The 12,558-nt window shown below is 37.6% G+C and overlaps 1 protein-coding gene and 1 non-coding gene across 2 annotated transcripts; both read right to left on the reverse strand.

Annotated features, from left to right (window-relative positions):
* Positions 1–3,051: 3,051 nt before the first annotated feature.
* On the reverse strand, positions 3,052–9,022 carry LOC122889431 (dentin sialophosphoprotein). The gene is made up of 4 exons (XM_044224554.1): positions 8,972–9,022; positions 7,449–7,535; positions 6,114–7,109; positions 3,052–5,427 (listed from the first exon to the last, which is right to left on the reverse strand). Exons 1-4 carry the CDS (start codon positions 9,020–9,022, stop codon positions 3,052–3,054), a joined length of 3,510 nt encoding a protein of 1,169 aa, XP_044080489.1.
* LOC122890709 lies at positions 8,615–8,721 on the reverse strand. Its single transcript, XR_006381155.1, has one exon. It is a non-coding gene; the product is annotated as a U6 spliceosomal RNA (small nuclear RNA).
* Positions 9,023–12,558: the final 3,536 nt, after the last annotated feature.

Here is a 12,558-nt window from a genome sequence, read left to right on the forward strand (position 1 = left end):
ATGTTTTATAATGCTTTCTAAACCAATGACTTTCATCTCTTTTTTTAGTACGAGTCAGAACAATATTTTACATATTTTAGAATATGCATACTAAGACATTGTGTAAGTATGTATGCATGCATCATGTAGAAGAAAATATTGTCAGGTTTCATACAATGCTACGTATGATGCACTAAGATTTTTCCTTTTTATTCTGTGATTTTACAAAATGTAGGGCATGAGTCACTAAACTGATCTCATGACCTATTAAATGAGTGACAACCTACAATTTAAAAAATACTGCTCCCATGGGAAATATTATCAGATACTTTACTAATCTTTTCCAGAAAATAACAAAACAGAATTTGTTTTCTAATACCAGATTTCTTGTATTTGAAGGATCTACTCTTGAGATGTCCTTTTAAAAGGTCATCCATCTTTATTTTTCCCTCAATTATCCAGAGGTCAGTGTAGATATTATATAAGAAAATCAGGATCATAGTCTTCCTCCATTGTTTCTGACATCAGTCCTAGATTCTGAGCATCTCCTTTTATCCTCCCAAATACTTCCTAAGGTGAAGACTTTTTAAGTACTGGTTGGGAATTTATCCGGTTTGAGTTATCATCTCATGCTATTTACCTGCAGAGACTCATTGGACCAGAAATGGCTTAGGAAGTGATGGAAAAAAGGGACAGATTAAATATCAATGGCAGTTCATAAAATGAAATACAACACAACTGTTGGGGGGGAAGGGCAGAATGTCAATCTGTGTGCTATGAACCAGTATTCAAGGTATATTCTTATGTTAAAAAGAGTAAGAAAAACACATAGTGTATAGTAGACTTCCATGTGTTTTTAAAAGGGGAACATATGTGCTTATATGTGCACAGACTATTTCTGAAAAATTTCACAAGATGTTAGTAATTGGAACTGCCTCTAAAGTAGAGAAATAGAGGACTAGGTATCTGGGATAATGAAGATTTAATATTTTTTAAACTTTTTCACAGTGTTTGAGTTTTTTTTGTGTATATATATATATGTTACTTTTTCAGTTAAAAGCAGCTAAATTTTAAAAATGTGGTGGAAGGAATACGTACTTGCAAACCCATTAAGATTAAGGGAGTTTTCCTTGTGAATAGTCATAAGTAGATGTTTATTACAACACCAAAATTCATTATCTCTTTAATTTACATATCTTGTACAATTTACAAAGAGTTGCACATCCATTGCCTGGTTTAAACTCATAACAACCTTTTAAAATAGGTGAGAAAGTTCCTAGAAGCCACACTTTACAAACTAAAAAAAAGACAAAAAAAAAAATCCTGAAGCCTAAAGGAGTTAAAAATCTAGAGCATATTTTAAGGAAAGAACTTTGGAGTCATTTACATGATTATGATATAGTAGAAACCTGAAATGTTACAGTATTAGGAGTTATCATATAATTTATAAATAGCAGTATTTTTAAAGCTTTCAGCAATATTTCTTGTAATGTTGATCCAACTAAGAAACTTGCATGAAACAAGAAAGAAGGTAGGGAAAAAAAACCTACTCAAACTCCATCTAAAATATGTTTAATATTAGAAAATAAATGGTCAACTGATGACTACTTGAAAATTAACATCAAAGAAGTTGTATTCAGAACTTCACTATATAGATTTTTACCTTTGAATTAGAACAATCTAAAATAACTGCCTAAATGGAAAAGAGGGAAATGACAAATCATCTCTGCTAAATCTTGTAAAATACCTTAAAGGCTTATGGTGATATCTGTTGTTATCTCCCAGTATCCCTGAACAATCCCAATTTACACTTCCTGTCCCCAAGTAATTATTGACAGTACCCTCTTCACGCTCAAAAGTATATTAGTTTGGATAATATATTTTACCTCCATCCTATTATCACACTCTAGTTGCATATGCCTTTAAAATCCCCATGTTCTAGGGTTTGAGCTTCATCTCAAAACTAAGAATTACCTCATTCATACAAAAGCAGAACAATCTATGCTCAGATTTTAGTTGCATTATATGACTCTCAAAAAAGAGTAATTTCCAAATCATCACCTACCAGCAGCTGTTGACTTTATGAAACAGATTAACAGTGAGAAGGGTGTCTCAGGGTCTGGTTTGGAAGTTTTGGCATGTGAGGATTTAAAAGGGTTATGCGAACAAAATTTGACAGAAGATGGGAAACAAATACCGATTCCATTTAACAGAGTTCTGAACATAGAGTTCAAGATGTAAACCCCCCCTTTAGAGTCCTTTGTTCATGTATCGTTTATTCATTAATATTTAGAAAGTGACTATTGGAGGCAAGACACTGTTCTAAGCACTGCATCAGATTTGTCAATAGTTTTAGGGACATTATGCTGAATTTCCAGTCCTTTGTAGGAATGTATACTGTATATGAGATTTTGTTATTTAAATTAGCATCTGTATTATTTTCTGACTAGCACTCTTTAAATTTTGTCTGATTTGTAATTACTCTCTTCAATAATTACAAAGATCATTCCCATGGTCCAGATAGGTTCAATTGTTGCTGTGTTTCTTTTTCATGTTACAAGTTTATTTCTTCCTTAGACCAAGCAAAAGAATTAGTAGCTAACCTGGATATCATGGTCACAACATCTTTTACTCAGCAGTAAGCAGACAATCATCTATCCAGAATGTGTAATTACTGAAAGATTAAGGCAATGCCACAGGTTGTTTATAAGATGTGTTTACTTGCTACATTCCCTAAAGCACTCAACATTTAAATCAGAGTTATCATATAGTACATTATTACTTGAGGTTTCTGTGTAAAGTATTAAAGAATATTTTAATTGTCCCTTTTTATGTTTAGATGTACACATTTTAAACATCTTTTCAGAATGTGTTTTAATATTCACATACCAAAGGTCCTGCATTCAGATTATCTCCTGAGAGTGTGGGGGCTTGGTTCCAAATCTGGCAATTTGACTACTCCTCTCATTGCTCCTATGAATGTAGGCATCTTCTGTTTATGTCTCCTCTTTCTTTCCTTCCTTGAAAATCTTCATTTCCTATCAATTACTCACTAGACTTTTCAAAAAAATTCTAATCATCACTGGTTGAGTGATTGCTGTCACTGCCTTCACTGTCACTCTCACTGTCACTTCCATTGTTGCCATTACCGGACTTAGTCTTGCTGTGACTCTTGGTCTTGCTGTGACTCTTGGTCTTGCTGTGACTGTCAGATGTACCGGTACTACTGCCATTGCTGTCACTGTTGCTGCTGTCACTGCTGTCGCTGCTATCACTGCTGTCACTGTCACTGCTGTCGCTGCTGTTGCTGTCACTGCTGTCACCATTGCTACTGTCACTGCTGTCGCTGCTGTCACTGTCACTGCTGTCGCTGCTGTTACCATTGCTGCTGTCGCTGTTGCTGCTGTCACTGTCACTGCTGTCACTGTCGCTGCTGTCACTATCACTGCTATCACTATCACTGCTGTCACTTTCACTGCTGTCACTACTATCTGATTTGCTATTGCTGCTGTCACTGCTGTCTGATTTACTGTCACTGTCACTACTGTCACTGCTATCATTGCTGTCACTATCTGATTTGCTATTGCTGCTGTCACTGCTTTCTGATTTACTGTCGCTGCTATCACTGCTGTCACTGTCACTGCTGTCACTACTATCTGATTTGCTGTTGCTGCTATCACTGCTATCTGATTTACTGTCACTGTCACTACTGTTGCTGCTATCACTACTGTCACTACTGTCTGATTTACTGTCACTACTATCACTGCTGTCACTGCTATCATTGCTTTCACTACTGTCTGACTTGCTGTCACTGCTGTCACTGCTGTCACTGTTCTCTGACTTGCTGTCACTGCTGTCGCTACTATCACTGCTGTTACTACTGTCACTACTGTCTGACTTGCTGTCGCTGCTGTCACTGCTGTCGCTGCTATCACTGCTGTCACTGCTATCGCTGCTGTCGCTGCTATCGCTGCTGTCACTGCTATCGCTGCTGTCGCTGCTATCGCTGCTGTCACTGCTGTTACTACTGTCACTACTGTCTGACTTGCTGTCACTGCTGTCGCTGCTGTCACTGCTGTCGTTGCTGTCACTGCTATCGCTGCTGTCGCTGCTATCGCTGCTGTCACTGCTGTTACTACTGTCACTACTGTCTGACTTGCTGTCACTGCTGTCGCTGCTGTCACTGCTGTCGTTGCTGTCACTGCTATCGCTGCTGTCGCTGCTGTCGCTGCTATCGCTGCTGTCGCTGCTGTTACTACTGTCACTACTGTCTGACTTGCTGTCACTGCTGTCGCTGCTGTCACTGCTGTCGCTGCTATCACTGCTCTCACTGCTATCGCTGCTGTCGCTGCTGTCACTACTGTCACTGCTGTCGCTACTGTCACTGCTGTCACTGCTGTCGCTACTGTCACTGCTGTCGCTACTGTCACTGCTATCACTACTGTCACTGCTGTTGCTGCTGTCACTACTGTCACTGCTGTCACTACTGTCACTATCACTGCTATCACTACTGTCACTACTGTCACTGCTATTGCTGCTGTCGCTACTGTCACTGCTGTCGCTACTGTCACTGCTGTCACTGCTATCACTGCTGTCGCTGCTGTCACTACTGTCACTGCTATCACTGCTGTCACTACTGTCACTATCACTGCTGTCACTACTGTCACTGCTGTCACTGCTATTGCTGCTGTCGCTACTGTCACTGCTGTCACTATCACCGCTGTCACTGCTATCGCTGCTGTCACTGCTATCACTGCTGTCACTGCTATCGCTGCTGTCACTACTATTGCTACTGTCACTGCTGTTACTACTGTCACTGCTATCACTGCTGTCGCTGCTGTCGCTGCTGTCACTGCTGTCGCTGTCACTGCTGTCACTACTGTCGCTACTGTCACTGCTGTCGCTGCTATCACTGCTGTCACTACTGTCTGAATTATCTTTGCTGCTGTCTGATTTGCCATTGGCATCACTCCTATTGTTACCATTGCCATTACTGTCACTATCATTAGCATCTGATGTGCTATCACTGTCATTATCACCTCCTCCATTTGAATCACTGTCATTGCCATTATCTTTTGATTCATCAGAGTTATAACCAATGTCTCCTTGGCTATTGCTGTCATTGTCACCTTCAGAATCAGCATCATCATTGCTGTTAGAGTCATCACTACTGTTGGGATCATCTCCTTGCATAGATTTGTCATCAAACTCATAACTGTCATATCCACCACTATTACTTTCACTACCTGTTTTGCTGCGTGTAACCTTATTTCCAGGTTCTGATTTCTGACCAAGCCCTTGTATGTTGTCAGTCTCCCCTGGTGTCTTGACATTTCCTTTTCCCATGACCATTCCTTGTTGTCTTTTACTCTCTTTATCTTCACTGACTTTCCCAGCTTCTTTGGTAATGTTTCTGTTGCCACTTCTGGGACCTTCCACTTCTATTCCCTGGGGAAAGATGGAGAAAAGAATGATTAGTTATTGGATGGTATACTGCAAAATTGCATTGGTCTGTGGAAGACAAGACTGCAGAATATGACCAGAAAAACAGAAGTTCAGCTTCTAGTACTTCACAAACTTCTGTTTGTAAAAACGTGCTTTATTCATCTGCAAGAATTCTGGTGTTTAAATCATATAACAACCCATTCACATTTTTACACAGTAGGAACTTGTGTGAACAGTTACATGGTGCATCAGTTATTAGGATTAGACTTATAGAATCCTAACCAAATTTTCAGAAATGCTGTTTTAAAAATTGTTCTGGGGATATCTAGGTGGTTTAAGTCAGTTAAGCATCTGCCTTTGGCCCAGGACATGATCCAGAGTCCTGATATCAAAACCCACATCAGACTCCCTGCTCAAGGAGGAGTCTGCTTCTCTCTCTTCCTCTGCTGCTCCTCCACGCCCCCTCCACTTGTGCTCTCTCACTCTCAAATAAATAAGTAAATAAAATCTTTTTAAAAAATTGTTCTGTATCAGAGTCTAATAGGACTCTAAATTTCCCATTAAATAGTCAAGTAATTTCTGTGCAAAAACAGATGAATGCTTATTATTATTGATTTTTGTGTTACCATCAATGAATGGAGGGGGAGAATTTAACTGCCATTTAAAATAAATCAGCTTTACAAACTAACCTTATTTTGACTCTTCCCAGTAGCACCTAGCTCTGATTCATCAGTGATTTTCTTTTCCACAGTATTGTTTTCTTCGTAATTGGGCTTTTGCATGTCCTCTATTATTGGGCTAACTTTGTCTTTAGAAATACCATCAGAATCCTCCTCACTCTTGGAGGTGTTGTCTCCATCAATGTCATGGGGATCTTCTTTGTCTTCTGGGTCATCATCTTCACTACTAATTGAATTTTGACCTAAGCTGTTATCGTTGTCATCTTTTCCATGAGGCTGACCCTCTTGGCCCTTCCTGTTATCAGTACCCTCTTTTCCATTCCCTGTTTCTTCACCTTCATCATCACCAGAACCTGTTACTTCATCCTCCTCTGCTCCATTTCCACTAGGACTCCCATCAGAATTATCCAGGCCAGCATCTTCTCCATTTCCAGCTCCCCTTCTTTCTGGTGTTACTTCTGCCTCCTGATTCCCATTACCCTCACTTTCTCTCTGATGTGTTATTTCACTTGTATCACCCTCATTTCTACAGGCATCCCTATTTATTTCATCCTCATGGCCTGTACTGTTATTGCTTCTACCTATTTGATGGTCTTCTTCTTGGACAACAGTGGCATTCTCACTCTGACTTGCATCTCCAACAACTCCTCCATTATTTAAATTTTTATCAGCATTTCTGTTAATATCGCTTCCATTTGCTATTCCAGCATTGTCGATGATGCTTACTTGTCCCCTGATGCCATTTGCTGTGGTGCTACCTTCTTTTCCATGTATCCCATCATAACCATATGTTTCTGGTTTTCCTGTGACCCCATTTTGGTCCACACTATTCCCCTCATCATTTACTAACATGGAATCTGTAGAAGAACTTTTCCCTCCTATTTCTACCCACTCAGAACCATTTCTTTCTTCTTTGTAACCATCTCTGGTATATTGTTGCCTTCCTCTTTGATTTTCATGGGGGTCACCACTTTCTTCAGTGGTATCATTGGCATTTAACTCATCCTGGAAAAGAGAAACAATTCAAAATAATTTGTAGATTTTATCTTGACGTAAAACAGACTTAAAAGGTAAGCATCAGTTTTCTGGAAGTTAATAGAATCGAGGGGCATCTGGGTGGCACAGTCAGTTAAGCATCTGCTGCAGTAGGTTAAGTGTCCTGGCATAGAGTCCCGTGTCAGGCTCTCTGCTAGGTGAGGGGTCTGCCTCTCCCTTTGTCCCTCCCCGACTCATGCTCTTTGTTGTGATCTCTCTCTCTCTCCCCCAAATAACTAACTAAATAAATAACCCCCCACCAAAAAAAGAATTTAAAAACAGCTTAGAAACACGTTTTGTACCCTATACCTGTATTTTCACTTTTGCTTTTTCCAGAAGATTTAAATTTGTAGATTTGTCAACAGCATGTCTCTCCAGTGGCTTGATTTGAGGAACCTACCAAAATGAAAATATTGGAAATTGAAAACATTCTAACTTTGTGTACATACATGCATGCACACATGCACACATACGTATAGACACATTTTTCTCTAAATGAAGAAAAATATATAATGCAAAGGCCAAAGTAATATCTAATCAAGCTTGCTACACAGCTTATGTAGAACTTAAACTGGGCACACAGATAATTCTCGCAATGATATTACTGATTTTATTGATATTAACCAGACCACTTATCTCAAGGAGGATTGTCTTTTATAAAAATAAGGAGATAGACCTTTGATGTTTCTGTACAAACCTCCCACACTAACGCAAGACCCACCTTAAGTATAATCCTGACCAAACCCATAAGAAAATACGAGGTATGACCAGAGCCAGTGAAGAAACAAAATAAAGTAATATGCTACTTCGCTCCTTCAGGAAGGCTTCTAAACTATTTGAAGGCTTAATAGTTGCATGAACTTGAGAAATTTAAGTAGTTTTATTAAGTTTATTAAGTTTTATTAAGCCTTCTAAACTATTTGAAATAGTTTAGAAAATTCCGAGCTGCATAAATACCAAGTTGTTTGATAGTAAGAAAACATACCAAAATGTTACCCATAGCAGGGTAACATAATTACAAATGGTTTAATTTTCCTAATTTTTTTGTTGGTGTTTACCTGTATATTCCAAATTTTCCCCAATGAGCATTAAAAAAAATTATCTGAGTGAAACATTAATTTTCTCCTACATTGAAAAAATCCTTATTTTTCCAAATCATTCCTTGAAAACTTCCTTTAAAATGTAGGCTTCAGGACGCCTGGGTGGTTCAGTGGGTTGAGCCTCTGCCTTTGGCTCGGGTCAAGGTGTCAGGGTCCTGGGATCAAGTCCCGCTTCGGGCTCTCTGCTCAGCGGGGAGCCTGCTTCCTCCTCTCTCTCTTTCTCTGCCTGCCTCTCTGCCTACTTGTGATCTCTGTCTGTCAAATAAGTAAATAAAATCTTTTTTAAAAATATGTAGGCTTCATTGATATTATAATGAAATTCATAGGGCATGAGCAAAGATGGCTGAAGTCTCCATGACTTTTGAGCATTGAATATAAATCTGAATGAATTTTACAAATTTGTGTGTTATCCTTGTATGGGGGCCATGCTAATATTCTCTGTATTATTCCAATTTTAGTATATGTGCTGCCAAAGCAAACACAAACTGAATAAATTTTAAAAGTAATAATCCATCTGACAAGATATTAGTTTCATTTAGAGGAATGGGAGCATGAATTGGAGTGCATATTTGGGTTTGTTGAGACCCCTAAAGATATCTCATAAAGCCTTTCATGCAAATTTAAATGTTTAGGCACAGTTTGTCTTCAAAGTCTTAAGGAAATACGTATTATTTAATGTTAGGTTAAAAGAGATAACAAAGTGAGGAGATTTTCTGAGGAATACATACTTACTGGAATAGCCCATGCTGCTGCCCAAATGCAAAAATATATAATTATCTTCATTTTTTAGGAATATTAATCAACCTGTTTTTAATGAAAAAAGAACAGCAAAAATTACTTATAAAGAAAAAGATGATAACCATGATAAGGTATTACTTTGACTTTTTCCTGGGCAGGGAGTATATATCCAACATGAGAAGAAGGCTATCAAGACTCAGTGTTACAGAACATACCTGGAGTGCTCCCAGAGACATACGGAGGCATCATCAGGCTCAGCACTGGGGTAGCTAACTAGACTTTTTCTGCCTATGTCAATGGAGGGACACAGCCATGTAGTTACAAAGGATACAACCATAACTTTGTTTTGCTATTTTTGATGGTGATAACATTTTTTCTGAATAATTTTAATCAAGTATTAACTAATTCTAAGATTATCACTAAAAGAGAAATCATTTATCATCCCCATCACAAATCCACAGAAGTGGGCTACAGGACACTGTGAAGGAAAGAAATTACTAACATCATGTAGCCTTGGCTAGTGGAAGGAACACGAAGTTTGGATTTAGAGACCTAGATTCAAGTTCAACCTCTCCTACTTGTTGCATGAACTTGAGAAATTTAAGTAGTTTTATTAAGCCTTTGTTCCCTCCATCTGGGATAATAATACCTATACTTTGAGATTATCCCAATTATGTTAGCAGAAGAGTCTTCTCTGAGGAGCATTCTCTGACTCCTTTTCAAAGGGCATTTGGTGTCTCTATCCTTTTTTACACCCAGAAACTTCTGCAAACCTCACTAGTAACATATTCTACCATTTTAACATAACCTGGCTACTTATATATTCTCTGACCTACTCCTGAACCTAAGAGAATGTGTTGTAATCACTATATTCTAATATATAGCAAGAAAGAGCTGTTTTATGAATATTGTTGGTGAATACTTATTAGTATAAGCATACTTAGCACTGTTCTGGGTATTTAGCAATCCCTTTATAAATGATAGCAATTATTATATGGAGCTTCTAAAAACATGATCCTTTATTCCTGTTAGAGTTCACATTCAGAAATGGTATAATATATATTTTGATACATTGGAATAGACATTGTATAGTCCATGTGAATCAAAAATTTAAATTACCATTACTGAAAATTAGATTTCTTGGTGTAATGATACTATTACCACAGAAAGGAAGAAAGAGTTTTACTCCTATTTCATGAACTCCCACTGAGTTTATAGATTAAAATAATGCATGTCATAAAATAGCTTTGATTGAATTTAATGTTGATAATGGAAACATAATAAAATTTTAGTGAATATCAACTGTCATAGAATTATTGGCACTTCCTTACAGGAGAGAGGATATGATTTCCGAGAGGAAAAAAAAAAATGGGCTTACTCTGGGACATAGACGTTGAAGGGCAACTGTTTAGTAAGCAGGTATCATATAGAACTTTACAGTACCAAGCCTAATTATTACATAGACTCTGCTGAGGGCTGGTACACTTATTTGGACCATGGTATCCATTTGGACAACCATGATGTCCTAGAAAGGTACCTGTGGTGAATGTCACAGTTATGTGCATTCCACGCTAAACCACAATCCTGCAATCTGACTACTTTGGTTCTCTTTCAGACCCACTCCAGAACGACTGCATAGTGCACTGTGATGCTTGCCACTATATTCTCAAGTAGGTAAAGAGCTCAAAAGACTGCTAAAGAAATGGCTCCAGTTTTGTCAGCCCAAAACCTCTTTCATTTTCTAAACCTGTTATGATATCATGAAACAGAAAATGTATGGGATAGAGGTCAGAATTTCCAGATATCTTAAGTAGACATATTTTAATCTAGCTTTAAAAACCCTCATGTCCGTTGGCAAAAAATACCTGGTATTTTAGGCTGAAGTTTGGTGATTCAGGGACCAAATAATAAATGTAAACTGGGATGCAGTCATTCATTCAACATTTGAAGACCTAACATGGACCAGATACTGAGGCCTGGAAATAGATATGAGCCCTACCCTCATGGAACTATCACTGAATGGATTAGCCAAGCTTTGAAGTAAATGTACTATAATGTGTTGACTGAAATTCCCAAATCCATGTTTATTTCCCAAGTCAGTGTTTAAATGTCACTATCATCACTATTTGAGATTGGAAGAGATTGTGTCTTTACTTATTTATGAAATGCCATCACATCTTAGATTGCAATGGTAAGGCTTAAAAATGTCTTTAATTAGATTCAAGATTCTTAAAGATGGTTTTGTAGATAAAAATAACAGTAATGGAGCTATCGTGAATTATGTGTAAAATATTCTAATTCCTTATTTCATTGTTAATATTTTAGATTTATAATATTTGCTTCATCTTATGTATTCTCTTCCTATTAGCAACTGATATTTTAACATAGCAACTGTAATAAAATTCTTATTCTTCAGTGATCCAATATTTTGCTAGATGGAATTAGCATCCCTTACCATATAATTTTCTGTTATCTTTTAACATGTAGTCTTGATTTGCCAAGTCAAAGGGGAAGGAAAAAGTCTAAGCATAAGGATTATTCACTTCATAAAATCAAGTCAGCTTCTTCTCTGAAATTAAAATTTCTACAGGAATCAGTTGGTTCTGAGTAAAGACGAGGTTTCATCTTACCTTAAAAGCCTTCAAAGGGACTTTGAAAATCCAGGATTTCTTATCTTTCGCATTGAAGACTGAGAGTGGCTCACTGTCCTGGACATTTACGTGACGATTTTGTACCTGCTGAAATTTAAACTCAGTTTGATAATTTTCTCAACCAATCACTGTTTAGGATCCCTGATATGGGGTTATAAAGTGTCACCATGTCTATGAAGCACATAATAACTTCCCCCACTTCCTTCACATACTGACATGTATTTGTTCACTGAACCATTTGGTTCCAAAGGGACTAGACTTACTTTCACTTAATTAAATAGCTCCTGGAAGGCTGTTTTGCATCTTAAATATAGAGAATCAGTGTAACATATCTGAAAAGAGCCACTTAAACTCTATCACCCTGACATTTCTTGTCTTACTAAGGTTGGCAATCTAAGAAAACTCTAGGTTTCTTTAGTAAATATGACTGCCTATTTAAGACTCCTATCATTCCTGAGGTAGGTATTAAAGTTTCTGTGCTATAATTCAAGAAGCTGTCCACATGCAACAGTCTGACATTGCCTGAGGGGTCTTTAGCATATAAATAGTAACTCATATGAAATCTCTCTGACCTAAATAAACAGTCATGTGAGGCTGAAAATGTATCAATTTCGTAGTATTCAAACTACAATTTAAAAATAGATATTCAAAATACCAAAAGTTCTTGTAAGGTAGCTAGATGTGCAAAAGTGCATAAGACAATAGATTTAGCTCTCAATTATCTCTGTTATTTGTGTCAACTGTGAGGGACAAAATAGAAAACCAGACAGTATTTTTAGCAGCAAGTTTTGCTACCCTGAACTCACCATTCTACTGAACTCCAGATGTGTGCCATAATGCAGGTATTCCCTAAACCATTTGTCCAATTTTTGTGTTCAAAAATTTGACAGTCAATGTCTCTCCATATACTTCTTCAGAACTTTCAAGAAT

The sequence above is a fragment of the Neovison vison genome, chromosome 11 (genome assembly GCF_020171115.1).
Source record: "Neovison vison isolate M4711 chromosome 11, ASM_NN_V1, whole genome shotgun sequence".
Lineage (NCBI taxonomy): Eukaryota > Metazoa > Chordata > Mammalia > Carnivora > Mustelidae > Neogale > Neogale vison.

Coding starts and splice junctions, on each gene's coding strand:
- LOC122889431 (XM_044224554.1), bottom strand. CDS start 9,022: ATGAAGATAATTATATATTTTTGCATTTGGGCAGCAGCATGGGCTATT. Junction 7,536..8,971: donor CAGCAGCATGGGCTATTCCA/GTAAGTATGTAT, acceptor TCATTTTGGTAG/GTTCCTCAAATCAAGCCACT. Junction 5,428..6,113: donor CTGGGAAGAGTCAAAATAAG/GTTAGTTTGTAA, acceptor ATCTTTCCCCAG/GGAATAGAAGTGGAAGGTCC.